A 27,177-nucleotide genomic window follows, 5' to 3' on the forward strand; every position below is an offset into this window, starting at 1 on the left:
TTGTTTGTTATAACGGAGACCGTTAAGTGATTGGCTTTTGTTCAATTGTCGTTACTGAAGTTCGAATTTGAGAGCATAACGGAGGTTTGGTGTCGAAATTGTTAGTTGTCGGCTTGTAGGATTTTTTTTCATTTTTTATTTTTTATTATGGGAAATGCTTTTGCTCTTTTTAAGGTGAGGGGACCACACCGGTTAATGACCTAGCCTTTTATTTATGAGGTGAACAGTGGTATGTTTTGCTTTACTGTGTGCCCATTAATCAAATTCGTTACTTTTTCTTTTATTTCTTTTGTTTATAATTTATGTATACATAAAGAACAAAACTTGCCATAAAAAAAGCCTTGTAAAAAATAAAAGGAGTAATTTTGTATTGATGGGACAGAAAGATGGCAGGTCTCTTATTAGAAATATTAGCCTTTCACTTACAACAAACTTTCAAACGGTAAATATATTGCCCTGATATAATTCATTGACCGCATCAAAATGTTAAATATATAAATAAATATATTTATTATATTTATTAACACAATTAATATATTTATTAAATAAATAAAATTAAATTTTATGACATGACAAAATCTATTTAATAACATTAACACTATTAATTGGTTTAAATGAATATTATAAACGAGTCAAATCGATCATATTGTATGAATCAATATAATTAATTAAATTTATTTAATATATAAAATATAATAATTTTATATTTAAACCCGTTTAAGTATGTATCATTTTTTTTATCGTATTAATCAATCATGTCTACTTTTCACCATCAACTATTGGCAATTTTTAGTAAGTGTGAGTACTAGATGCTTAAAATGAAAATTAGTTTCCCTTATGGAAATTAGGGTTAAATATATTAATACATGTTTCTTAGAAATAGGACTTTGCCTAATTAATAAGTTTTTTTGCTGTTTAAATAAAAACCTTTTTAAGTAAAGGTGAATTTGGCTCACAACAAGACAACTACATTAACTACCACACCTACTAATTAATTTTTCTAAAAATTGTAAATAACTTGTTCTTAAGAAAATTACATCAACTAAAAATAAATGTTACTAAAAAATTCATTACTAAAAGGAAACCTATTCTTATAATTTGGTTCACACCATGAAATTTTAAGTCCATTATTTGAATTAATTTTTATTTTTATTCATTTATAACTTTCTCTACGTGATAAATTATCAATTATGATCGGATACGTTAAATTTTAAAATATAAAAATAAAGTTAATTTCTTAAATTGAGATCAAATATTGATGCTATCTTTTATTTTATTTAATTTAGAATCAAATGGGAAATTGTTGACATTTTTATGCATGAAGTGGTCAAAGAAAACTGTGGATATTTCCCTATTCTAAGTCATATTTGGAGTGTGATTCACTCTTGTTTGAGCCAGCTAGCACCGAGCCATATAAGCATTGACAGTGAAGCTTCAATTTTTTTAATATTCAAATAAATTATTATTGTTTTTTTTTTAAGTAGACAGGTGGGACTGAAATTTTCAACACAATGAAGAGCATGGGAATTTTTAAATGATAAATTATTATCAAGAAAAAATATATATTTATGAAATAACGTGTCGTGTTTGGGAAACATAATACTTTTTATCGTTTAAAGATACAAAATTTTAAAAAATCATGGATTTATTTATGATGCCGTGACAATGTTAATAACCTTGTCGCATATTAAATTATTGGACAGAATTAAACTTATATGATAATATTAATTTATTTAGTTGTTCATTTATTTTGAAGAAAAGAAAAAAATTATTTTATTTTACCACCTTTTTATCATTCATACAAATTTGGGTAAAATACTCTCACTTTTAAATTTTAATCAAAATTTTAAGTGAATTTATTAATTTTTGTAATGGATATTCCGTCAAAAAAATTATATTTTACTGGATACATAAATTCAATTATTAGTAAACCGTTAATTTGATGACATGATAATATTGAAAGGATAATTTTATACTTTATTAATTTTAAAAATTACTATAATATAATTTTTTTAAAAAAAATGAAAAAAGCACTAAATGGTGCCTGGGAAAGAGCATGTCTTGTTTTTTTGAATTTTTTTTAAATTATATAATAATTATTTTTAAAATTAGTAAAAAATAAATAGTATTTTAATATTTTCATATTTTTTATTAACAGTTTTACACTTTTGAAGGGGATTATTCATTGTTAATATTAATGAATTCACGTGAAATTATACCTAAAAGTTAAAAGATGAGAATATTTTATCTTAAACATTTAACTAGAATAATTGTTTATATATTTTTAATCATCATTCATATTAATATACATTAAAAAGAGAGGTTAAAATGTTTGACAATTCCATTATCTAAGTAGTCATATAAAATACATCATTACATACTATTTGTGTACAACTAAACAATAAAAAGTTGAACAAAATGACATTATTATATTAAAAAAATTCTAAATTTAAAACAATCATATAGTTATGACTATGAAAAAAAGATTATATGCTTAGAATCCAATTAGCATCTGACTCGGATCAAAAGTTAATTAATTTAATTCCATGGTTAGGAAATCATTAATTTAGGGTTTTCACATGTTATGGTTATTAAATGGTATTCTTTCTCCTGCTCCCTAATGTTTCTTTATTCAAGATCATTGCAACTTGGCCTCTTGATTTGCACTCATTTCTCTAAATTATTGCTAGGCCCCACAACTTTTTTTTTCTTCCAAAAAAGTATATTAATCAAAGTTTTAAAATAAAGATTTTTTTTTTTTATCTTTATCATTGAATCAGACATCAAAATCATGTTACTGTTTGTCGAGACATGTCAAGGGCTTCGCATAGTTTTTTTTTTTTTTTATATTCCACACCTGTCTAAAGATAATATACAAAATAATGAGGAAATCTTTAATCTTGATTTTAATCTTTAAATTAATGTTAACATAGGTTTAAGAGCTTAAAAAAGTTCCCACCAAGGTTAATTACTTCAAAGTCAATAGTGATTTTTAATTACTATATATTTTTTAAATATATATAATTTTCTATGTACTATTTCTAAGGTAAATTTTATTTATATTTTTTGTAATTTCATTTTTTTCACACATCACCTTTCTTGGTTTTTTTTTCTTAATTAACACTTTTGGATAATTTTTGTTTAAGTTTTTATTTATTAACATTTAACAGTTTTTTTGGTAATTTTACTGAACAAAATTAATAGTTTAATCTTTTGTGGAAACACAAGTTATCCACAAGGCGCATATTAAAAAAATAAATATATATAAAAAATATATTAATGGAAAAAAAAAGAAACAACAATGTGTTATCTTGAAAAAGTTGAAACTACAAAATATGTAATTAAAATTTATCTTTATTTTAGGAAATTACCATATTACTCTCCCAAATGTTTGATATTAACCTGACATGATTTAATTGCATTATGATTCTTTTCTTAATAAAACTAATGAAGCTCTCAATGGTAACAGTATGAAAAAAATTGAAATATTCTTGGAGAGAAAAGGGCAAGTTTGACTTATCACAAGAAGGTGCTCAAATCAATCAAGTGCTTTGCAAAAAGTATATAATTTCCTTTCCTTTTCTTAAAGAATAAAATTGAGTGGACCTTTGATTATCTGGTTCTGGTCCCAAGTACTTCCCAATAATTTTCCACTAAAAAAAAGGAAGAAAAATAGACAGTGAAATAAAAAAAAAGGGGGAACAAATCTGATAAAGAAAGGTGGGGTTTTCCAATTTTCAATTTTTGAGAAGTGAAGTGTAAGGAAGCAATAATGCTCTCTTGTCTCCCATCTTCATTTCCCTTTATATAAAAAGAGTGCTGCATTGGGAAGCATAAGTGGAAACATCCTCCTAGAAAGAAAAAATAGTATAAAATAAAAAATAAAATATAAAGATTAAAGCATAAAGCTAAAGTTTATGATGAGAATTGAGAGCCATGGGGAAGCTTTTTAAAGGTTCATGCCCTTTAGAAAAACAATATAGGTGGTCATCCATGGGGATGGGGGATTTTTTTTTTTTTTTTGCCTTAATACCCAATGAGAGTTGACCTGCCATGTGGAGCTTTTCTTTGGATTTGTTTGTGGACTTTGAACTAGCTAAGCCAACACCTTTGGGTGAAGTTATCACTATTTGGTCAAGTCTTGAGCAGTACCCTGTTGGTCAAAACTGGGTTGCTGAAGACAATAACTTTGTTTCAGTTGAATTGAATTGCAAGGGGGTGCAATAAATTTAGTTTGAATGTGAAAGGAAGATGGGAATTTGCTTGTCACATTCCCTAAAGCCACAAGGCTGAGAACAAGCTACCTGTCACTACCCTTTTTGATGTTTAGAAGGAAGAACATTCCGCTCAAATTCAATGCTTAAGTACAGATAACAGTGAACTTAATTATTGCTAAAATACCATTACATTGTTCATCAAGCAAAATGGTCTGGTCTAATTTGGTTCCACTGATAAAATAGGCCCAAAAATTAGTACAGATCCCCTTAATGTATAGGAACTGGTTCTAACAAGGACTGAAGTGGAACTGACCCATGTTCACCAATGAGGCTAAGAGGATGAATCTAGGCTAAGGAGATGAATCTAAGGACAGAGTGAAGGCAATTAATTTGCTTTTTCTTTTTCCGTTGTGGTGTGGTTTAACTCATGTTGGAGAATCTTTTTTTTTTCCCTTTCAGTTAATTAATATGATGCAGATCAGTGAATTTGGCTTCTGTTCACTTCATTTGCCCACTTGTGTTGATTTTCAGTGATGTAGATTTTGGGATGGATATAATGATTTAACTTCGTGGTCCCATAATTTGCCCGCTGATGCTGATCTCCTAGCTAGGCCTGGGAAGTGCCGGATGACTCAGGCATCTGGTTTTGTTTTTTGACAACCTACATACTTATCAACTCCCACTACAGCTGTTTCCAATCAATATAGAACTATAGAAGTTATACATATGCTTCTGAAATTCTGATACGATATGAGTTGGAAGGCACCTGCTTTAGAACCAAACTCACTATCAAATCTGAACTATGTTATTGCCAGATTACCATATCAAAAGACCTACCACTAAGTTTTACCTTTTTGTAATGACTTCAGAATCTTGGCTCCAAAGCCTCAAACCCAACAGTTCTTACCTCACATGTTTTTTATGTTATTGGGTTTTGGTCGGTTTCCTGGCATGTTTTATTTTCCATGACTTTGTGGACCATTTTGGTTTCCTGGAGACTCAACTGATTTCTAACAACATGATCAACATGGCTTTCTTAGCTTATTTTTGAAGTTAGGCAGTTCATATATATTGACTCCACTGCTTCTGCAATGGGCAGGCAGTCCCCACGGCAAGCATATCAGCTCCCAGAGAAGCAGTTCTGCTATAAAACCATGCAGAAGGAAAGGATGAACCACTTTTCCAGGTGGTTAATGGGCTAGTTAGCTGTTGGGGAGGAGACAGCCAGGTCTTCACCAGAAACCATACTGAAACAGGAAGCCCATTTTCCTGAAGACAGCCTGCCAAGCCCATGAAAGAGGATTCTCACTTGACAAAGCCACCCTAGCCAACCCCGATCCCACTTTAGGACCAAACCCTCTGCCCAATTCTGATGCAGAAAGCCGAAAAGGACAAAAGGAAATCAGCAGTGTAAGAATAACCAGACCACTAGAACCTTTTTGTCTCTTGCCTATCCATTCACAAGCCACATGTTGGTTCTTGTTTTATCGAAACAATGTTATAATCAAAAGAACAACAACACCCACACACTCTCAATTCTGACCCCATGTGCAACTGACCAAATCCCCGTCCATCCAATCCCCATTACCTTTCATGCACGATAAAAAGAAATTAAAAAAATAATAAAACGGAAAAAAGTAAGCAACAATAGCATAGAATAGAGAAGATTGGAGAGAGAAATGTTGGGGAAAGAATCGGGTGGTTCGACCTTCGATCTTCCCGAGGAAGTCTTGCAAGTACTACCCTCTGATCCATTCGAGCAACTCGACGTGGCCCGCAAGATCACCTCCATTGCACTCTCCACGCGCGTCTCCTTACTGGAAGCTGAGTCTTCTTCCCTTCGGCTCAAGCTCGCCGAGAAAGACCAACAAATCGCCGACCTTTATGAACAGATCGACTCCCTCGATGCTTCTTTGTCTGAAACCTCGGATAAACTCGTTAAGGCCGACCAGCAGAAGGTCCGACCTTGGCATTGACTTTAATTTCTTGCCCTTTTCTAAGAAATAATTAAATGAATAATTGACTTTTTTTTTTCTCTTTCTGTTTTTTTTTTTGGGTAGGCGGGCTTGATGAAAGATAATGCTTCGCTTTCCAACACTGTAAGGAAGCTTCAGAGAGATGTTTCCAAGGTAAAATGTTAATGGGGTTTGACTTTTGGTTCATTGGTTGACAAAAGCTTGTAAATTTTTATTTTTTTAATACAATTTAGTTATTCAGAGAAAAAGAAATTTGATTGAATAAAAGGAAGTAGAAGAAGAAAGTGTTTCGATGTATTTATAATATGAGTTATATAACAGTTGAAATGGTGAGGATATTCTGACATTCATTCAAAATAAAGGGTGCCCATTAAATTTTTATAGCCAATGTGGCCTTCTTAGATGCCCGGTAAGGGAAGGCATAAGCATTTCATGATGATTTGTAATGTTATCATTTTGTGGGTTATGTATTTATTTTGTGGTACAAAATGATGAGAATTCTAGAAATTTGAGAGTGCCCTTCATAGATGCCTCTGAACAAGCAAGGGGCTGATGTGGTTTGAGCTAAATGGTCTTTGGGAAAATGGCAAGTAGGGTATAAGCATTTTATTAGACAATGTAGTCTGAGGTTGTACTGTTTTCCGCGTGCACAGTTGGAGGTCTTTAGAAGGACACTTATGCAGTCGCTTCAAGAGGATGAGGAAAGTTCTGTAAGTTGTTTTCCACCGGTGTTCTCCATTGATTATTCCAAGAATTGTTTCTTCTAGGATAATGTGTTGAAGTTTTTGGACTTGCTAACTTTGCTATAGTCAGGGGGTCCCCAGATCATTGTGAAGCCAACACCATCAGGTATACTATTTTCCTATTGACTGAGTTGAGCTCGTTTAAAGTTCATTCATGCAGTGTATCTATAGTCTAGATTGAATCTTTAATGCATCAATAAAAGGTGCCTTCCTCATAGTTCTTGTTGTGATGCTTAAGGCTTTAAGCTGTTGGTCAGTGCTTAAACATTTTTCCTTTCATTATGATATAACCCTTGGTTTGTTCTGACCTTTTCAGAAGATGATGTTACTTTGCCTTCAAGAACTTCTTCAATGCGCAGCCAATATTTTGATATGGGAAATTCATTAGTGGAGGATCGTGACACAGATGGTAAGTCTTTGTTGGTTTTGGCAGTGTGGCAGAATTTTTTCATAAACATGATTATTTCAACTTTAGATGTCTTCCACACATTACTGAAGTTCTTCCTGTTTCTCTGTTCATGGATGGTTGTTCAAGCATGCGTGGTATCATGCAAAAAATGCAAATGTTTGCAACTGAGTCAATTCTTTTCCATTTCTTACTCAATACTGTTGTCTATTTTTCTTACTAAGTACCATCATAATTGCAGCCTCACGACCTGGTATACCACATAGCATCCTGCTAGCGTCACAAATAAGCACACCTCGGCTAACTCCTCCAGGTTCTCCACCAAGTTTGTCAGCTTCTGTATCTCCCACAAGAACATCTAAGCCAGTGTCTCCTAAGAGACATTCAGTTTCATTTTCTACCTCAAGAGGCATGTTTGATGATAGGCTGCCAATGTCAAGCTGCGACAGTGGATCACAGACAGGTTAGCTTCGAAACTTTCTTCTAGAATAAGAACTTACTCAGAATCTAATTGCTTGTAGGGCTGGATGTGGTAGTTATGCAATACCAAATGAACTGCTAACAAAGAACTCTAAATGTCAAACCATCTTGATATTAACATTAACTGCAAGTGAATGTTGAAAAGAGAAGAAAGGAAATGAAAAACAGTGTCACTGGAGCTATATAGATGTATATGTGGCTGTGGCACCCCACTATTTTAATGTTGCAACGATCATGAAATTTTATTTCCTGATACTGGAAGAGTTTTTAGATTTTATGATAAAAGAAGCAGCTTAACTAATTTTAAGGAAGCAACTATATAGTATTTAACATATGACTTCTTTCTGGATATGTGTCAGGACGCACTCGGGTTGATGGAAAAGAATTCTTCCGCCAAGTCAGGTAAATACATCCATAATATGAAAACATATAATTGTGGAAAGATTAAACTGTTATGTACACTGAAATATGCAGAATCTACATATCTGATCAAAGACCTTATATTTATCAGTTTAAGGAAACACCCATGTGAATTTGATCAAAATTCCTCACAGTTTGTTCTTGGGTATTGATTTATATCACCAGCTTTGAAGTTTTGCCTGCACCTGAAGGCATGGCTTATAACAAATTGCCTATCTGACCACCACTTTTGTTTCATCAGGAGCCGTTTGTCTTACGAGCAGTTTGGTGCCTTCCTGGCCAATGTTAAAGAGCTAAATTCCCACAAGCAAACGAGAGAAGTATATAACTTGTTTTCCTTTTTTTTTTTCTGAAATTTGTTTCTCATTGTAACATGTTCATCTCCTTGTTTATCTGAATTGTCCAGGAGACTTTAAGGAAGGCAGAAGAGATTTTTGGCCCAGATAACAGAGATCTTTATGCAATATTTGAGGGTTTGATCAATCGGAATGTCCATTAAATCAGCTGAGCTGAAATTGTACCTAGCTTTTGTGATCTTCGGGTTTTTCCACTTTGTGACTTATATTACATTTTTTGGTATAAAATACCTAATAAAGCCTGTGTTGTGACACCTTCAGAAATACTCCATATATTTTGTATTGGATGCAACTTTGTGCATGAGGCTGTTCCAATGGTGAGAAATATAAAAAAATGCATGTCGAAGGAGCAAGAAACATACTAAAAACTTCTTTGATCAGGATACCTGAGGCTTTGGCCGAAATTTCTTGTTCAAGTAAAGGTCGAAATACTTGATCTCTGTTTGTGTTTTGCTCTAAGGATCATACTTTTATTAAGGAGTAACATTTTAGGCTATGTGGCCCTCACCAAGAAAAAGTGGCTGGGGAAGAAAGGGAAGGAAGAAGAAAAAGAAGAAATTTGATTAAACTGGTGAAAAATAATAGTAATAATTAAACATAGGCTGAAAGCTTCCTCAATTGCTGGCCCCGACAGGCAGATACGAAGATGAAATGGCTTGGGGTAATATAATCCCTCCTAGTTTAGCTTTTCATAGCTCGAAGGAAGGCTTTCTGATGATGTACTTCTTGTGGGAAATACGGCTTATCTGGTTTGAATCTGCACATAAAGTGGCAAATTCCCCTGTTTTCTCAACGTGTCAGGATTGTCTTGTTGACCCAGAAGGATTTTGTTGGTCGAGGCATAAAAAAAATGGAAGTTTGTTCCACGTGTCAAAGACCCAAAATAAGGGAGACATTGCTGTAATGGCTGTTCTTGTAACTTGTAAGAGATCCCCTTACGTGCTTCTGACAAGCCTTCAACATTCCTTAACATATGCTAAATATAGGATCAAAATATTCTCTTCTCAATTTATTTTTTATAGATTTCTGCCAAAAAAAGGGAATGGATTAAGAAGGAGGAAAGGCCGGAAAGCCTACTTTTAGGCACAAAAGTCAGGTGATCTGTCCAAAAAAACAATATGGATATTAGAGAAAGCTCAGAGAATGATGCCAACCCGCTACTTCCATTTTTCACCTCTCTCATTCTCTCTCTCTCCCTCTCCCTTTGTCATTCCTTAGCTTCTCTTTTGGCTTCTGGTTTTTGGTCACCTCTGAAAAGCCATGAGGGATGCCAGAGAACCTAATTCTGCTCCTTCATGGTACTTGGCATGCATCCTGTTCAGGCTCTTAGCTTCTAAGTCCGGTTTCTTTATGATTTGTTTTCGTGTTTGCAGCATTGGGTTTTGTTTGTTTATCAATCTTCAAGGATTATTATCACCTAGAATACGCTTTTGGCTTTCAGGCTTCAAGCCTCTTTGTTTCCATCTCAATTAGAAGTTTCATGCATTTATGCTTCAATGATTTCAATATGTCTTTGGCTGTTTTGATTCTCTCAGATTTAATTGATTTTATTTTTCACAATCACAATGCTTAGGAGGGACTAGGATTTCTCTTGTATTCCTAATGCTATGCTATTTGCTTTTTAATGGAGGAAAGAAATAGAAGCTTGTAATTCAATAGAAGAATTGGAGTTCAAAATATTAAGTTTGTTCCATGGAATTCCCTACAATTTTGCAGCATTTAATTACCAATTATTGGAACCTATTTCTCGGTTTGTTGTTTCTTTTTTCCAGGCTTTGCTCTTTTATCTTCTATTCATCACCTTCATTTGTAACAGATGATGTTTCAATGGCTCTTCTGATCTCCCTGTTCATTAGTTCTTCTGATAATCCAGATTGCCATTCTGGGTTTTTGCTTGTTTATCATATCTTGTCATATCATCTGTTTTCTTTTTCCCTCTTGTAGTGGTGTATCATCCGTTGACAGCAATGGTTCCCACAAAACTGCCAGGAAATGGGAGCCTTTTCGTCATATAAGGAGAAGACATCGAGCTGGTTTCTCTGACTCAATATCATCCCTTGGTAATAATTAATAATCCATTTCCAAGTTCTCTGGACACAGAATAGGAGAATTTGAATGATTTTTTGCTTATGCTTACAATTCTATCATGTTAGACTTGGCATCTTTAGGCGCCGAAGTAGAGAGAATAGATCAGCCATCTCCAACAGCTGCTCTCGAGGACTGCTCAACAAGTTTAGAATCGATAGAATCAAGAAGTGTGGAATCTATAGAATCTGCAGAATCTGAGCCAACTTCTTCCAAGGCCAGCACTTCATCAGACTCTGAAAATCATCAAAGTTCAGCTACTTCTGTTCAATGGCGTGGCTTCTTTCGCTTACTGAAGAAAGGACCTGGAATCCCCTTTCAAACCCTACCTCCTCTAAAGAACAAGCTCACTAGAAGAAAGAGCAAACGAGTTAGAGATGACATGGTTCCACAACTATCTTCAACTTTGGATGCTGAACTATGCTGTTTCAAATCTACCTGGAAGAACTTCTCGCTCTCAGAGCTTCATGAAGCAACCAATAACTTCAGCCATGGTATATTTCCTCCTCCTACTTGGTTTTGGCTCAAATTTACACCTGACGAACATTTATGTCGCATCTATTGTTTTTGAGTAGAAAATTTGATAGGAGAAGGAGGGTATGCAGAAGTTTACAAAGGGCAATTGAAAAGTGGAAAGCTTGTTGCAATTAAGCGGCTAACCAGAGGTTCATCAGAAGAGATGACCATGGATTTCTTGTCTGAGCTTGGAATTATAGTTCATGTTGACCATCCCAACATCGCTAAATTAATCGGGTATGGGGTTGAAGGAGGGATGCACCTCGTTCTTCAATTGTCTCCCCATGGAAGCCTGGCATCATTACTCTATGGTTTGTTTCTCTGAAGCCTCTTTAAATTAGGGTATTTCTTTGCAAGTTCTTAATTCGCAAAAATTTAGCAGTTCAAATTTGTTGCTATGCACATTCAGGTCCAAAGGAGAAACTGAGTTGGGGCATCAGATTCAAGATTGCTGTAGGGACTGCTGAAGGCCTCTGCTATCTTCATGAAGGTTGCCAGAGGAGAATCATCCATAAAGATATCAAGGCTTCAAACATACTGCTCACAGAGGACTTTGATGCACAGGTACATCTTGAAACTCGAACAACTTTGCTGCTCTGCGGAAGAATGGAGCAGCAGCTATGCAAAACTATAGGTTTTTTCTATAGAAGTTCCTTGCTTAGGGTTGAATTTTTCCAAATGGAATCCAGATTTCTGATTTTGGGCTTGCAAAGTGGTTACCTGATCAATGGACTCATCATACCGTCTCTAGAGTGGAAGGCACATTTGGGTTTGTAACTAGAAAACCCCATTTTTGATTTATGAACCTTAAAAACTCTTTCATTACATAAAGAAATTTCAACAGAATAATTCCTTGTCGTTGACAGTTACCTTCCTCCAGAGTTCTTCATGCATGGCATCGTAGATGAAAAAACGGATGTCTATGCTTTCGGGGTACTGCTGCTGGAACTCATCACTGGCAGGCAAGCCGTAGATAGTTCACAGCAAAGCCTTGTTATGTGGGTAGGTTTGCTTTATACCACCATGTCCCACTGTTCTGAGAGCATTCCCATGATTCAACTTCCTTGCACAAAATTCTTGCAGGCAAAACCATTGATCAAAGAAAACAAGATCGAAGAACTCGTGGATCCAACCCTGGGGGATGCCTATAACATGGACCAGTTGAACCGTGTTACTGCAACAGCTTCCATGTGTATACATCAGTCAGCAGTGAATCGACCCCAAATGAGCCAGGCATGTCCGAATCAACAACCCGAAGAATTAAATATTTGCTGTATCCAGATTGATTCAAAAACTTTGCATTTTGCCTGCAGGTTGTAGACATCCTGAAGGGTGATCTTACCTGCTTGGAGATGCTAAAACATCGCGAAAAGTCTATCCTTCAGAGGACTTACTCGGAGGAGATCCATGATGCAGAAGAATACAACTCAACAAAGTACTTGAATGATCTTCGTCAGATGGAGATTCTTTTGGGACAGTCCAATGAAGAACTTTGTTAGTCAAACCTTGACAAGAGGTTTCCCTAGTCATTTACCTTTTTATGTTCATTAGGTGACTTTGAAGTCTGAATTCTTTCTTCTATGGAAAGTTGTAAATTCTGTGGAGTTGTGGATTTCTTCTAGCTTTTCTTTACATTCTTGTATTGAGTTCTAGTTTCAGCAATGAAGCATCCCCCAAAAGTTGAGGGATCAGAACAGTTTGAAGGAGGGAAGTTGTATTCTTGTATACATTTCTTTTTCATTAATCAAAATCCCATATTTATAAATTATTGTTACGATTTTGATATTTTAAAATACATCAAGTCTCGTATTTATAAATTATAAATACGATTATTTTAATATTTTATGATATTTTTGTTATTAAACAAGGATAAAAAAAACTAAAAATAAAATAATGCTTACAGGATGGAAGTAATTACTTCTTATAACTACTAAGTTGGTTTGTATTAAAAATTAATTAATTAATTAATACCAGTCTAGGCTAGCAAAATTTCAAGAAGCCGTGATGTCTAACACGACAACGTTTTGACAATTCCAGGTATCCAGACATAAAAGAAACGGGCGAAGAATCATTGTCAGGAAGTCTCGTTTGCCCAAGAAAACATTGACTTTTCTTTCCCGGAAAATCTCACTCTCTCTTTCTCGTGATCCAAATTCTACATTACAATGGCTGCTGCGAAGAGTTTTCCTCTCCAATTCGCCATATTGTTCTCAATCGCTTCAATCTTGTACCAATGTTGTGATTCGTTCTTAACTCCTCCAAGCTCCATCATCAATCCTGCCAAAGCCAAACAAGTTTCCTGGAAACCTAGGTCTCTCTCCCTCTCTATCTCTCTCGATTTCTTTTGAATTGGCCAGCAAATCTGGTAAAATTTTCAATTTTTTTTTATTTCCCTTCTTTTTGCAGGGCTTTTATCTATGAAGGCTTCTTAACGGACCTCGAATGCGATCATTTGATCTCTCTCGTAAGTTCAATTTACACTTTCGTCAATTCATTTTTAATTTGAATTCATTTAATTTTAGTTTTTGTTATTATTAAAGGCGAAATCGGAGCTAAAGAGATCTGCAGTTGCTGATAATGTTAGTGGAAAGAGCAAGCTTAGCGAAGTCCGTACGAGCTCAGGGATGTTTATACCTAAGGGAAAGGTTCGATCTTTTATCAACTTCAATATTGCTTGTCAATCGTATTTTTCTTGTTTAGCCAATTATGGAAAGTGTAATTCTTGGCATTTCAAGCTTTGAGCTTTACTTGACAGCTATCCTTTCTGACATTCGTAGGACATTAGATATCGAATAGTAGCTATTATGGTAGAGTTTTGCTAAAATGGTAGTCAATTTCGTGCTTTTTATAACTAACATGTAATAGTGCCATAGATAATTTCATGCTTTTGTATTGTTATAGGCTAGATTCGTAAGCAGATGTTAATGATGGTCTCAGATGACCTCAATCTGACAAGGTTTTAGCCATAAGTTTTTGGAAAGAGGCACTCACAACACTGAAACTCATTATGCTTTAACCAAATGTGTGGTTTGGATCATTGGATAATTCTGCGAGGAGCATTATGCGTGCTCTTTTTATCTTTTGCAGGATCCTATTGTTGCTGGTATAGAGGACAAGATTTCAACATGGACATTTCTTCCCAAAGGTTTGTATACTATTGTTCAAAAAGATTGTTGCTCGAGCTTCTATCTCTTTTGAATCTTGATCTTCGCTTTTACCATATTTTAATTTGGGTGGTCTATTAAGACCACTTTTATTAGTTCCATGTCTAAATTACGAATTTCTGTTTTCATGACATTTAAATAAGCTGTGAAGATTGCTTGCACACCATAGTGATATGTTAGGGACTTTTGAAAAGTATCATCTAGTGGTCAAGATTTAGCTAGATTCTGCTACTGTGATTCTTCCAGCCAGTTTGTGTATGTAACCTTATTTAGAAGACAAGTTTCATAATCACGAAATTGACCAATAACTATGATGTGGGTGCACCAGATGTTAAATGTTTTTCATAGGACAAAAGGCAGTTTATTTTGCACATTTCTGTCTGCAGTTAATTCCTATTTGTCTGTGAACTATATATCTAGATTGCTAATCTATGCATCTGGAATGCGACCTTTTTGTTTTATGATCTGTGAATATATCAATATGTATATCATATTTATGTGATCATCTTCTGGTCATCATTGTAAAGCTGCATGCTACTCTTTGGCTGGGACACATAAATCTCATTTGTGATATGTTAAGTAGAAAACCAGACATATACGTGTTTGAATAGAAATTAGCAATTGTAGTTAAATTAAGAAAATACATAGTAACATGATTTTTTTTCTCATTTCCAGAAAATGGGGAAGACATGCAAGTGTTGAGATATGAGCATGGACAGAAATATGATCCACACTACGACTACTTTGTCGACAAGGTGAATATTGCTAGGGGTGGACACCGTATAGCAACTGTGCTGATGTATCTTACAGATGTGACCAAAGGTGGTGAAACAGTATTCCCCCAAGCAGAGGTTTGTTGAAGTGTCCTTATTTCTATTAGAGCTCTTATTGTGTTGTTTCATATACTTGCAGTCAACTGTTATTTAAGCCACTGTTGTTTTCCAGTGGCTTGAACATTTTTTAAGCTTCATGATTCAGTTTATTCTCAGAAGCTTCTGAGATCAGTTCTTATGTACAAGATACATGCTCATGGATGGGCAATGGAATAAGCTTCCCACCTGGCATCCCTTCTTATACATGGGTAATGACGTGCTGGGTGCGGATGACTGCAGTTGTTTTCTCTCTCTCTCTTTCTCTAGCAATGATAATGCATGATACATTTTTTTCTCATTTAACTTCATCATCAGGAATCTTCACGTCGTAAGACTCCTGCAACAGATGATGACCTCTCAGAATGTGCAAAGAAGGGAATTGCAGGTAAGCAACATCAGAAAAGCTTTTATGAATTGTTCATATACTTTCGTCTAGCAATTAATTGATGTTTTGTATCTCAACCTTGGAAATATTTAGTGAAACCACGAAGAGGAGATGCCCTTCTCTTCTTCAGTCTCTCCCCATCTGCTATACCTGACCCAAGCAGTCTGCATGCTGGGTGCCCAGTGATTGAAGGTGAGAAATGGTCGGCAACAAAGTGGATTCATGTTGATTCTTTTGACAAGAATTTGGAAGCCGGTGGCAACTGCACAGATTTGAATGAGAGTTGTGAGAGATGGGCTGCTCTTGGTGAGTGCTCCAAGAACCCAGAGTATATGATTGGATCTGCAGCGCTTCCTGGCTATTGTAGGAGAAGCTGTAAAGTATGTTAGTTGTACGCTATGCTTCCACGACAGCATCTGCAGCTGGATTCTCTCTGGTGGTTATTTATTAATTTTTTGGTGGATTATTATAAATACACACTCCTCTGTTACGGTTTTCACAAACATAGTCGAATTACATGTATTTTAAACGCCCGTTTGCCTTTACCTGTACTGATCAATTACTCTATTTCATCCTCCATTTGTTAATCCAATCGTCTGAAAATGAAACGTAGAGATGTAGATAGTTCGAACAGTATTCCTATAAGACAACAGGATCTGGTCTTATTAGCTTGGTTAACACGTTCTTTAGTAACATTCACATTTCTCATACATGGTCCTTGTTAGATAGCTACAAAGTTTCTGCATATTCTACTTGTGCTTGAAAATGAGGTGACCTGGACGGTAGATGGGAAAGTGTCTCCAACCAGACCCATGATGCCATGGAATCTGCAGCTAAAGGAAATGTTCCCAGATTGATGCCTAGCATGGTAGTGGTCAACCTTTTCTGTGGTGGGAAGACGTGATCAATGATCTAATTTAGGTGCCCGAAACTTATCATTTCAGGTAAAGTTGAACAAAAAAAAGTCGGTAAAAAGAAGTTGAACCGGATGCTCACACATTACCGCCCTTTGTATCCTATTTTGTCCCTTTCAAATTCAATGGTCGGATCGACAGATTCTTTTATCCAAAATCGTTAATTTTATATTAAAAATAACATAACGATACAAGTCGATGTACGATTATGAATCGATATATTGTATCATAATTATAATACGTAAAAATAAAATACTTCTTTTGAGCTTTCGAAACCAAAAAGGAGAAAACATCTGGGGAATTCAGTATTGCAATATTTCCCATGTCGACCAACAACATCAACAACCGGTTTTTCCCTGATTTAAGTTATGGGAATGCCCATCATAAGCACATTGAAAATGCAATCTTCCATGATATGCAAAAGAATAATTAAAAGAGAAGGACATCTCAAATCACCTAAACTCTGTTCCTTCTCTTTTTTCTCTCGAAGCAATAAAATATTAACAACGATAAGGATTCTCTCTTGCACGTTTGTGGTCGTCCATGGAGAAGAATGGCCAAAAAGGGTACACAGGATTTCTCACCTTAAACCCATATCTTTTCTCCAGCTGTCCCTTCTTTATTCATTGAAACCAAAAGCCAACTAATTAGAACCAACATTAGCTGTCTGTAAGTCTGCTTCTGCTCTAACAAGATTCTTCCAATCTTTTAAATTTTATTATATGCAAAACATGTTGAGATCAATGCTTGATGGAGAGGCTTTTCATGTCAAGTGTTATCACCAATCCCCTTTTGCCATCTGGCTGATTTCGATGATTAGTGCCACATGGCATGGACTAATTCATGGAAAATCGACTTCTTCTATTACTATTTTGAACTCGTAAAAAAAATCAATATAACACATAAGTAAATATGAACACAAAATTAATTCCAAAATAAAATTTCGTTACGTTTTCTTTTAGGATGCCATGAATAGACAATACTATCTTCGAAAAAGTTTGTTCTAACTTTTTTAAAAGGAGAGAAAGAGAAGGAAAACATTACTTAGAAAGACTCAAGACTCCATGAAGGACTTGGTGCTTTCCATATGTCTACATTATTATGATTATAAGGGTATGAAAATGAAGGAGGACATAACATAGCAGTCAAACCCAAGCATTTCCAGCTTGTAATGACAGGACCTGTTCCCTGATAGCTCCATTTTTGGAAGGACCCAAGGGATTATACAAACTTTCCCCACTTTCTCTGCGGGGCCATTTCTCTCTCTTCTCTCTATTTCAACGGTGATGTTGCAATCAGGTTACCCATTTCTGCACTTAATTGGAGCTTCTACAAATTTGCTACATATGATCAAAGAGTTTTTAAACTCTACAAATCCATTTGTAAAATTTAAAAATCCCATTATCTGAGAATGCACATGCCCTTGCAGTCAATAGTTTCATCTTGAACTACTTTACAAATGGTTTATCTTGGAAAGGATTCTTTCTATTGTTCATTAATACGAAATTTAGGGGATAATTATCAAAATTGATTGATCTTTTTTATAATAAAAAATTATACATTAATTATTAAATCTAATGATTGGGTACATTTTACTTGTTCATATATATAACAAAAATCTTGAGCACTGAAGTCATTTGTACGTCAACACCATGTGTGAAGTTTCAATGTAGACCAATAGTTCAAGCCAACATGAAAAACAAAAGAGAAAAAGAAATTAAAGATAAAATTTTTTCATATAAAATATTATTAAAGTAATTAAATGAATAAAATTTGTAGAGAGAGAAAGAGGAGGAGGCGTAGGAGAAGAGTGGGGGAAGGGGGGGGTGCTTTTAAAATGCATATAAATAATGCCAAAAAAGGAGAGAAAGTTAACGTAAGGGAAGGAGAGGGGCTATGACTCTGTAAGAAAACACTGAGAACAGAAGCATTGAAGAACAAATCCAGAGAAGTAGAAGGATAGACTTTTATAGACCGTAGAAGTAGTAGCAGCACTAGCACTCGTAGACAAATAACTTAAGAAAAGCAAGGGGAAGTTTTTTTTGGAGTTTTGTTCCCGGCACATTAAATTCATCAAATCCCTTTCAAAGGTTTGTGCAAGCATTTATACCCTTTTGTTTTTTGGATTCTGCCTATAATTCCATTCCAACCAAAGATCTGAAATTTAAGCCACGAACTTTCAGCTTTATTGGGTCATAGAGCTTTTATTCGTGGGAAGTTGTTTTGTGCCTGTGTGCAGAGAGAGGAACATAACAAAGGCAAAGAGAATGGAGGTGGGTCAGATGCAGGGAAGGTTGGTGGACTACACAAAATCCTTGTTTATGGAGGTAAACACCCCATAAAGGAAGAAAGAAAACAACTTGAAATGTGTACAAGTTTGTTAGCAAAAAAACTCATTTTCTTTTTTGGGTTTGTTTTTTCTTTGTTTTCTTCTTCTTGTTTTGGTATGTTTGATTTGCTTGCTTTGTCTTGTTTTTCTTTTTGCTTGGTCTTTTTTTGATAGTTTCTGTTTTGGGTGGTTGTTTTTGTTGTTGGTGAGAGAAGGGTTTCTTGGATGGTCAGTTTTTACAGCTTCAGCAGCTTCAGGATGAGAGCAACCCAGATTTTGTTGTTGAAGTTGTTTCTCTCTTCTTTGATGATTCTGAAAAACTTCTCAATGATCTCACCATGGCTTTGTAAGATCTCAGTCTGTGTCAGCTTTCTTCTTGCCGTAGCTGTCTTTTACTACTTTTATTTTTATTATTATTATTATTATTATTAGTATTATTATTATTGTTACATCTTTGATTTTTTTTTTATTTTCTCCTTGACTTTTCTTTTTCTGATACAGAGATCAGAAAAATGTAGACTTCAAAAAAGTTGATGCTCATGTTCATCAGTTGAAGGGTAGCAGCTCCAGGTACTTCTAAAGTTCCCTTTCTTTAGTTTCAAACCTTGACAACCTGTGCCTTCTTTTCTGATCTGCCTTATGAAGCCTTTCCTGTTCGCTCTATTTGGAAATTTCTGCTTTTTCTTCATCAGTAGTTGAACCCCATAGTTGCACTACAAAAAGTAAGGTAATTTAGATGAAAAACGGTCTTAACTTGTTAGATCTGACCATTCAAGTGATAGAGAAGTTTGAGTTGAGACAAGATTTTTAGAAAGTTTTTGTTTCTGTTTTTTGCTCATTGTCGCTTGATGAGAGTCAATGGCTGTTGTTTATGTGCGTGTTTAACAGCATTGGTGCACAGAGAGTTAAAAATGCTTGCATTGCTTTCCGCAACTTCTGTGAGGAGCAGAACATTGAGGCGTGAGTTGCTTTACTCTGTCAGCTTTCTTCTTGTCCATCTCCTATTCTGTTCCTCTTTACTCAAAGCTTATGAACCTTGAAAAAATATTTTTGCAGGTGCCTTGGATGTCTTCAACAAGTGAAACAAGAGTATTACCTTGTGAAGAACAAGCTTGAAACTCTGTTCAGGGTTAGTGCACTAGTTTTTTGCTTCAAATGATAATGATTCATTCATGACTTGAGTTATGAATCTGGTTCTTCTTATTGTTGTTCTGCAGCTAGAGCGACAGATTGTGGCTGCTGGTGGGTCAATTCCTTTGATGGAAATGGGTTTTTAAGGCCATCATCAACATAAAGGGGAAAGCAAGATTTTTGGGGGTGGTTTATAACAGTAGCACATATGGTTTTTGTGATATCTATTCCATTCTGTCACTTACTATAAGGTTCTCTTTCTTCTTGAACAGTGAGCTTGTGCTTGTATGACTTTAATGAAAGAAGAGATTTCCTGCTAGTTCCACCAACTCTTTGATATTTCTCTTTTCACTACTACTATTTCTTCCATTTATGTGACTCATGTCCAGTTTATGAAGCACTAGAATTGCTAAAATTTCTAATGCCATTCATTGCTTTGGTTGGTTCTTCAAACATGCCATCAAGTCTTTCATGAACGGAAGACTGTCATGGAATGCTGCTTTGCTAATGGATCAAAGAGAACAGAATTTAGATTAGATCCCATCATTTAGTAACAGGGCAACAGTTAGCAGCAAGCACACGCACACGCACATACATGCACACGTGAATTCGCACACGTGACTCATGTCGGGTGATCACAGAACTGTCTATACAGCCAAACACTGAATCGGTGGCGTAGGATCCCCAAAGTGGGATATGGGCCATTCCCGCAATTTACTCCTCAATCTGATGTTTTGCGAGACAGCAGGGGGAGAGCAACACTTCCTGCTTTGGAAGCCACTTCCTAACGAAGTTCCCATCGTAGGAAACAAATCCCATCAGGCAATCAGCATAAGCATGTCGTTTCTGGCCACACACCCACCACACATTTAATTCCAAAGAATAATTGTCCGTTACTACTTATTACTGTTATTAGTCTAGCATTCTTGGTTGGCATCCATGCTTTCAAAAGACTCATTTAAAGCGGCAAGAAAAGAATTCTGCGGTTTAATCAAATTATAGAAACAACAGCCAATTCATGTTGATTTACCCCCCATACAACTGTTCTCTCTCTCTCTCCCCATTGTAGGAATTTAGGAATATAAATCCATTTATGAAGATATGATGCTCACAAATGTCAATCGTAATCTGTTGGGTCTGTCTCTTTGTCTGCTGCCAATGGACAGAAACTTGGAAATTGGAGTCTTCTTTCCTACTTGCCAATCCAATACTTTGTTAATTAAGCAAAAAAGGAAGAAACTTTCAAGGAAAAGGGCAATCACATCAGTAAATGTTTGGTCTTTTTTCTCTAAAATATGGATGTTTCATCATCAAAAGCAATAAGAAGAAATAAAGAAGAGAAAGTTCGTTGACAGGCCAATCAACAAGTAATGTTTAAACCAAAGATAGGAAACAGTAACACGCAAAGCACATTTAACCCTTTGGAAAGAAACATCAACTCAGTTCATCTGGTCCACCATCTTTGACTGCAACTTTTGGTGGAGAATTAATTACTATCATCCCTTGGTGAATGTTTTAAAGATTGCATAAAGTGATGCATGCCTTGGAATATCTGAGCCGGGATAGGAACAGTGAGGAATAAAAGTGAACTTTGATTCATACTTTCAGTGGTATGAAAGTCTTCCTGTGTTGCTATGGCATCTTTGTTAATCTGAACATAAAACAGAGTTGGTTTCTTCTAAGGAGATTCTGCTATGGAGAATATGAGCAAATACAAATAAAGCTGCTGCTCTATCATGAAACCAAAAATTGAATTTTCTGTTTTCAGGGAATACAAAAATTTGATTCCTAATTGGAGGAAACCCCTTAAGTTTGATTAGGCGGTGTGTTCCACATTATTCTCTGTTCATCATAGCTTCCTAACACAGCAGACTGCTTTTTATCACCCAATCTATTGGCAAATAGATCATAATAGGCCATTGGGTCAACATTATTCAATATTTTGACAGATTTGCCTTGCCTTTTATTAATCAAAATCTGTCCATCCCTGGATTCAACACCTTCAGCAATGACTTTGATGCACATTTCTTGCAAGGTGGGTTTTAGATTGGAATGATCTCCGGTCAAGAATATTGCGCCGAGGATCTCACCCAAGAATGTATCCTGCAAAAGAAAGAGATAACAGTTATAGCAGAAGAAAGCAAGCAGGGAAGGAAACAAGGATAATTTGGAGGGTTCTCCAATGGAGAGACTTTCATTTTGTCAACAACAAGCAGTTTATAGATTAGAAACATTACCATATGACCATATCTGTGGTGAGTTTGTTGCAAAGTGTATAGCCTGAACAACAGGCGCTGGACAAACTGAGCTTCAGGAGTCTTCCTTGTGAGCTTCAGCCTCCCTAGGGTCTCCGCAAACAAACTGACATTACGCTGAGTGCCGAGTGGAATGAGCGTGATGTTCAGTCCTGATTCGAGGACTGTCTTTGCGGCAAAAGGGTCAAGAAACATGTTGAATTCAGCATACCTGTTGGAAGGAACAGTGAAGAGATTTCCTTTGTCATGGCTACATCGGCTGATATGTCCTCCAACAATATACACTTTCTGCAATTCCATTGAAAATCAATAGTTGGTTTCGTTATACAGCAAACATAAATCCTACAGAATACTTGTATATCATGCGCTAAGGTTGGTTCTATCAAAGCCATCCGCTTTAGACTCAGCTGCATAACTATTTAGGATTCTGAGAGTATTCCACAGAGAATATTGGTCACGACTGCCTACAACTATCGACAGGGTAGTTGATTTCTTAAAGACGTTGATTAAGTAACCTGCTATCTGTGTTATTCTTAAATTTGGACTGTCTCGTATAGAATTGTCTCCTAACAGGCGTTTCACATAGCAGAACAAAAGGAAGAGATAAAATCCACTTACCTCAATTAGTGAAGCTGTATTTGTTTCAGTTATAATCTTGGCTAAATTAGTCAAAGGTCCATTTGTCAATATGGTAACTTTAGATCCAAGTTCCAGAGTTTTCAATACCGAAGTCCATACTTCCAGTGCCAGAGGTTGTCTTAGTTCAGGGTGATCAGTATCCCGAGGAGCACCGGATTTTTTCGAGTTTTCTGCTGTATACCTGCGGTGAAAGTCAATACTATATTTCAGTTCTAAGCTCTTCAGGACAAGACAAAAGAGCGAGGGGGCAGAACAAGGATATAGAAGCAATACCTTCTAGGACTTCGTGGTAAGTCCCGAGCTAGCCCATAAAGAGTATCCGAATCCAGAAATCCCCCACTTCCATGTGGGATAGCCTTGACATACTTGCAGTCTCCCACAGGAGGGAAAACTTTGTCGGACTGGTTCATTGCAAATACATCTCCTAGACCAACTGGAATGTCATCACGGCCCATCATGTGCAGCAAATCATAGATGATATCTATTGTTGCAGCATTAGCCCAACCGGTTGGACTTACCAATATTGCCTGGATAAAGGAGAAAGATCAATTCTGCAGCTCTATGCCTGTATCTAATAATTGGCAAACCAAGTTCGTTCTACTTTCATTCAGGTGGAACCTATTTTGTGCTGTATACTTTTTGAGTAACAATCAATACGTACTACTCACCTAATATTTAACACAATTAGGCCATTTATATCCATTCTTTTGAGATCTCATACATGCATTTTGGTGTCAACCAGTGCTTACATCTCTGTTAAGATTTTATGTGGATATGATGCATACCAGTGAAACTGATCAAACTGAAACCACTTACCTTGAGGTTGAGCACTTCCACAGGCACTTTGAGGAGATAGAATAGAGCCAGAAAATCTCCAGCACTCATATCCATATCAAAAACAACAGGTTTTCCCAACTTTTTGTTCTTAAAATCTGGTTTGTGAAGAACTTCCCTATAATAAGGAAATTCTGTGGTAAGATTGAACCTCCCAGCATGTTCAGGTCGATTTAGAACCTACATTCCAGCAATGCGTGTGACATTCATTAGTACACAGATCATTGCAAAAGGAAATTATAAGAATAGCATCACTTTTTTTTTTTTCTTTTGAAAAGCAAGAATAGAATCACTTTCTGACTATAAGGATCTCCTTGACAGAAGTTTTGAGAAAAGAACAGAAGAAAGTACCAGTAAACTATGATAACACCAGTAAAAATTGGACAAATCAGAGTAACAGAATAAACCTTCAATCTCTTTCTCAAGAAAAATGTTAAGAACTTACATCCAAGAAACTTATGAAAAATTCTCGGTCAAGTTTGCTGCTAACATTCTGATTAGCTTTTGCCCTTGTAGCAACAAGAACACGAACTGCATCTGGACCAGTTACCTCCTCTGTGTAACCATCCTATTTGATTGTAATGCAAAAAGTATTCCAGATAGTCAGTAACAATTAGATAGTTGTAAAGCTAAGTATGTACTAAAAAGGGTCACTTGTCACCTAAAAAATTGTCTGCCACTTAGCTGGAATATGGAGAAGAGTTTAGATTCTATGGTGGTACACTAGACTCAGACATGATAAAATTTTGTTTCATCTACTAGAAAGTTTTCCATTATGCTACCACTGACAGAAAGCAATTACCTTGCATTTCCCTTTTCCATTCTCTACAAAGCAAAATGGATCTCGGAGTCCTGTCTGGACATGACCACTATGCACCCCACCTTTCTTGAGATTAAACTTTGGAACTTTGAGGCCATCAAATAATGGATTGGAACCATCAGATATTCCGTAAGGCTTGTTTGAAGTAACTACAGTTATATTCATGTATTCCATTTCAGCAAATTCGTTCTCCCCATTACTCTTGTGTGAATTACGCATGATTGAGACTGCCACACCAGATGTGAAGGAGTCCCACATGAAGTAGCTCTGCAGAAGGTAGCAACAATAAAGGCATTAACACCAGAAAACATGCTGTTGCATACGCATTGCATTGTTGGTAACTAGTGGAAACATGATATTAGTATCCCTTACAAGGTTCTACCAACATGAATTAAAAGAATGCTGCACAAGCATTCTGCAGAAGGCTTACTGTGTAGAATTGGTTATCAAACCAAGTATCACGAGCCAGTTTCAAAGACTGGAAGCAGTATTGTGCCTCATAAGTGCCCTGACTCTCCTCAAATGCCTCGAAAAACTTCTCAGTGATCGGGATGGTGTTTGTCGCATCCAGGGGAACAAGGGTGACTGGAATACCAGAATGAAACACCTACAAATATTGGCGCATACATTTGTTACTCTTAGGACTCCATCCATATCCAATCAGTCAACGAGGATTTTACTCGGAAGACAATTTCTTCAGTTACCTGATATGCTGCAAAAGGATCTCCGAAGATATTAAACTCAGCATAAGGATTACTGTTGTAGTCTGTGAACAGATTCCCACGGTCACCGCACTGGCGCTGCTGGCAAGATGTGCTGGCATTCTTGGGACAGCAACCTGTTGGGTTTTTGGACCTCACTCCACCACCCATCACATATATGTGCTCAATATTTTTTTTGAGATTTGGATTGTTCATGAGAAAAATGGCAAAATTTGTGTGAGCTCCAATTACGAACACAGTAATAGGACCTGCAGATATTTTGTCAATCATCACTTGCTGAGCTGTAGGCTGTTGAAGAGGAGAATATTTCCTGCGGCCCTGATTCCATGGAGAAACCATAAGCTCTAAATCTAGATGATATGGCCAAAAGGGAAGTTATAAATCACTCCAGGCTTCCCTGGGCTGCTACACAACACCTACCGCTTAATTACAATGAAAGCAAATTTCATACCTGTGGAAGGAATGCTTTTCGAATGCCATAGTTAGCGTCTATATCCAATCTTCCTCCAAGGCCTACTGGAATTGCTTGCCTATATCTGCAACCTCCTGCTGTTGTCATCCCCTGGTAAGTACAATTACAAATTCAACATGCAACAATGTAAGCCGAATGACATTTCAATCTTTAGCATAACTTTTAATAATGATCAGAAATGTAAGAGGAAGATACTACTGTGCAAACATCTAACTTTTTAATAATTAGATGGAAAAAAAGAGATTGACCTGTTCGATTATTGGAAGATATCCACCGACGTTTGGTAGTATGGTACCATCTTCCAGGATTCCACCCTCTCCTCCTACTCCAACAGCTATGTCATCGCGGCCCATCATGTAGAGAATGTCGTAAAGTTGATTCACGGCATGCCCGGCATTAGTCCATGCATTTGTGTTGATAGTGACTGCCTGCATCAGATCATTATCAATTACCAGAGAGTTTCTCTCATGAAGAAATGTTTTGTTGAAGAACTAAAAAGAGCCATATGTGTAGATGAAGAAAGATTCAAGATAAGGAAAAACCCAACATGTTTAACCATGACTCATGCAGGGTTTTCCAACTTTGTCTGTGTTGAATGTAAGCTTAAAGCATGAGATTTTTACATCAAAGAAGCTTACCTCCAGTTCAAATTCTGATCTGTTAAGCTTCAAGAGGTACAAGAGAGCAAAGAAATCGTCGGTATCCACATCTGTATCCAAAAGAATCCGATGAGGCTTGGCCTGAATGGTGTAAAGACTTGCTCCAAAGACTTCTATGATCAAAACTATAGCTATCCAAAAGTTTCTCTGCCACAACATTCTGTCTCCTCCAGTCACAGCTCCCCCAACAAAAAGTCTCTTCCCTCCCCAAGTATGACAAGTGATCAAACAGCTGCTTTTGATCCACTGGAATGACTGTTACATCAACCTCATTCCTAACTAAAAGAACAACAAATAAAGATCAGTCAGAGAGTGAGCTCTACAAACATGTTATCCTGAACAGTGTCAAAGACTCTAGAACTTAAAAGATATGATGAGAAATAATAATAAATAATACAAAAAAGGGGATGAAACAAAACAGTTTTTCTGCAATATTGTTCAGATAAAGTAGGAACAGGAGCTTCAATGATAATATTCTGAAATAAAGCACGTGAGAAAGCGGTAAAAACGCCGGTTACCAGCAGCGACAACGGCGGTAGGACAGAGAATAGACAAATGAGATGCTGCTCTGTCTTCTCTAACAGTACTGGATCAGATTCCTACAACTTTTATGCAACAGGAAAGCAAAAAAAAACAAAAAACACCCACTGATTTATACATCAAATGGAACGAGATTGGAATTTTTATAATGTTGTTGAAGTTGAATTTTTTAAGAGTCATACATGCCAGAGAGACGTGATCATGTCACCTATGGTTACTATCATTGACTACTACTAGCTTAC

The 27,177-nt window shown here is 36.1% G+C and overlaps 5 protein-coding genes across 6 annotated transcripts; 4 read left to right on the forward strand and 1 right to left on the reverse strand.

Annotated features, from left to right (window-relative positions):
• Positions 1-5,324: 5,324 nt before the first annotated feature.
• LOC110421006 (PH-response transcription factor) lies at positions 5,325-8,862 on the forward strand. Of its 2 annotated transcripts, none has more exons than XM_021434430.2 (9): positions 5,325-6,175; positions 6,278-6,346; positions 6,847-6,903; positions 7,018-7,042; positions 7,253-7,345; positions 7,584-7,805; positions 8,182-8,224; positions 8,484-8,562; positions 8,649-8,862. In XM_021434430.2, the coding sequence occupies exons 1-9, from the start codon at positions 5,897-5,899 to the stop codon at positions 8,739-8,741; spliced, it is 960 nt and encodes a 319-aa protein (XP_021290105.1). In that variant the 5' UTR covers positions 5,325-5,896; the 3' UTR covers positions 8,742-8,862. The 2 variants fall into 2 exon arrangements, with proteins under 2 accessions (XP_021290105.1, XP_021290104.1); XM_021434429.2 differs by having other exon boundaries at positions 5,328-6,175; positions 7,003-7,042.
• A 693-nt stretch (positions 8,863-9,555) lies between these two features.
• On the forward strand, positions 9,556-12,947 carry LOC110421005 (Protein kinase superfamily protein). Its single transcript, XM_021434425.2, has 9 exons — positions 9,556-9,935; positions 10,543-10,658; positions 10,752-11,177; positions 11,259-11,510; positions 11,609-11,763; positions 11,889-11,968; positions 12,066-12,201; positions 12,283-12,432; positions 12,513-12,947. Exons 1-9 carry the CDS (start codon positions 9,859-9,861, stop codon positions 12,696-12,698), a joined length of 1,578 nt encoding a protein of 525 aa, XP_021290100.1. The 5' UTR covers positions 9,556-9,858; the 3' UTR covers positions 12,699-12,947.
• A 325-nt stretch (positions 12,948-13,272) lies between these two features.
• LOC110421007 (2-oxoglutarate (2OG) and Fe(II)-dependent oxygenase superfamily protein) lies at positions 13,273-16,187 on the forward strand. The gene is made up of 7 exons (XM_021434431.2): positions 13,273-13,510; positions 13,606-13,663; positions 13,740-13,844; positions 14,287-14,344; positions 15,039-15,214; positions 15,551-15,620; positions 15,714-16,187. The coding sequence occupies exons 1-7, from the start codon at positions 13,365-13,367 to the stop codon at positions 16,007-16,009; spliced, it is 909 nt and encodes a 302-aa protein (XP_021290106.1). The 5' UTR covers positions 13,273-13,364; the 3' UTR covers positions 16,010-16,187.
• A 2,183-nt stretch (positions 16,188-18,370) lies between these two features.
• AHP1 (histidine-containing phosphotransmitter 1) lies at positions 18,371-20,313 on the forward strand. Its single transcript, XM_021434908.2, has 7 exons — positions 18,371-18,624; positions 18,718-18,861; positions 19,079-19,209; positions 19,365-19,433; positions 19,752-19,823; positions 19,920-19,992; positions 20,081-20,313. The coding sequence occupies exons 2-7, from the start codon at positions 18,802-18,804 to the stop codon at positions 20,138-20,140; spliced, it is 465 nt and encodes a 154-aa protein (XP_021290583.1). The 5' UTR covers positions 18,371-18,624; positions 18,718-18,801; the 3' UTR covers positions 20,141-20,313.
• Positions 20,314-21,257: 944 nt separating this feature from the next.
• Positions 21,258-27,072, reverse strand: LOC110421333 (nucleoside hydrolase 3-like). Its single transcript, XM_021434907.1, has 13 exons — positions 26,914-27,072; positions 26,375-26,674; positions 25,985-26,164; positions 25,716-25,826; positions 25,247-25,582; positions 24,973-25,149; positions 24,525-24,809; positions 24,168-24,290; positions 23,705-23,902; positions 23,162-23,415; positions 22,868-23,069; positions 22,232-22,537; positions 21,258-22,097 (listed from the first exon to the last, which is right to left on the reverse strand). Exons 2-13 carry the CDS (start codon positions 26,552-26,554, stop codon positions 21,801-21,803), a joined length of 2,649 nt encoding a protein of 882 aa, XP_021290582.1. The 5' UTR covers positions 26,555-26,674; positions 26,914-27,072; the 3' UTR covers positions 21,258-21,800.
• Positions 27,073-27,177: the final 105 nt, after the last annotated feature.

The sequence above is a fragment of the Theobroma umbraticum genome, unplaced genomic scaffold (assembly GCF_002168275.2).
Source record: "Theobroma umbraticum cultivar Fairchild unplaced genomic scaffold, ASM216827v3 scaffold_130.0, whole genome shotgun sequence".
Classification (NCBI taxonomy): domain Eukaryota; kingdom Viridiplantae; phylum Streptophyta; class Magnoliopsida; order Malvales; family Malvaceae; genus Theobroma; species Theobroma umbraticum.

Coding starts and splice junctions, on each gene's coding strand:
- LOC110421333 (XM_021434907.1), bottom strand. CDS start 26,554: ATGTTGTGGCAGAGAAACTTTTGGATAGCTATAGTTTTGATCATAGAA. Junction 23,903..24,167: donor TTTTCATAAGTTTCTTGGAT/GTAAGTTCTTAA, acceptor GCTGGAATGTAG/GTTCTAAATCGACCTGAACA. Junction 22,098..22,231: donor ACCACAGATATGGTCATATG/GTAATGTTTCTA, acceptor TTTCTTTTGCAG/GATACATTCTTGGGTGAGAT.
- AHP1 (XM_021434908.2), top strand. CDS start 18,802: ATGGAGGTGGGTCAGATGCAGGGAAGGTTGGTGGACTACACAAAATCC. Junction 18,862..19,078: donor CAAAATCCTTGTTTATGGAG/GTAAACACCCCA, acceptor TGGTGAGAGAAG/GGTTTCTTGGATGGTCAGTT. Junction 19,824..19,919: donor GAGGAGCAGAACATTGAGGC/GTGAGTTGCTTT, acceptor ATATTTTTGCAG/GTGCCTTGGATGTCTTCAAC.
- LOC110421005 (XM_021434425.2), top strand. CDS start 9,859: ATGAGGGATGCCAGAGAACCTAATTCTGCTCCTTCATGGTACTTGGCA. Junction 10,659..10,751: donor TGACTCAATATCATCCCTTG/GTAATAATTAAT, acceptor CTATCATGTTAG/ACTTGGCATCTTTAGGCGCC. Junction 11,969..12,065: donor AGAGTGGAAGGCACATTTGG/GTTTGTAACTAG, acceptor TGTCGTTGACAG/TTACCTTCCTCCAGAGTTCT.
- LOC110421006 (XM_021434429.2), top strand. CDS start 5,897: ATGTTGGGGAAAGAATCGGGTGGTTCGACCTTCGATCTTCCCGAGGAA. Junction 6,904..7,002: donor AAGAGGATGAGGAAAGTTCT/GTAAGTTGTTTT, acceptor ACTTTGCTATAG/TCAGGGGGTCCCCAGATCAT. Junction 7,346..7,583: donor GGAGGATCGTGACACAGATG/GTAAGTCTTTGT, acceptor TCATAATTGCAG/CCTCACGACCTGGTATACCA.
- LOC110421007 (XM_021434431.2), top strand. CDS start 13,365: ATGGCTGCTGCGAAGAGTTTTCCTCTCCAATTCGCCATATTGTTCTCA. Junction 13,845..14,286: donor TGTTTATACCTAAGGGAAAG/GTTCGATCTTTT, acceptor TATCTTTTGCAG/GATCCTATTGTTGCTGGTAT. Junction 15,621..15,713: donor TGCAAAGAAGGGAATTGCAG/GTAAGCAACATC, acceptor GGAAATATTTAG/TGAAACCACGAAGAGGAGAT.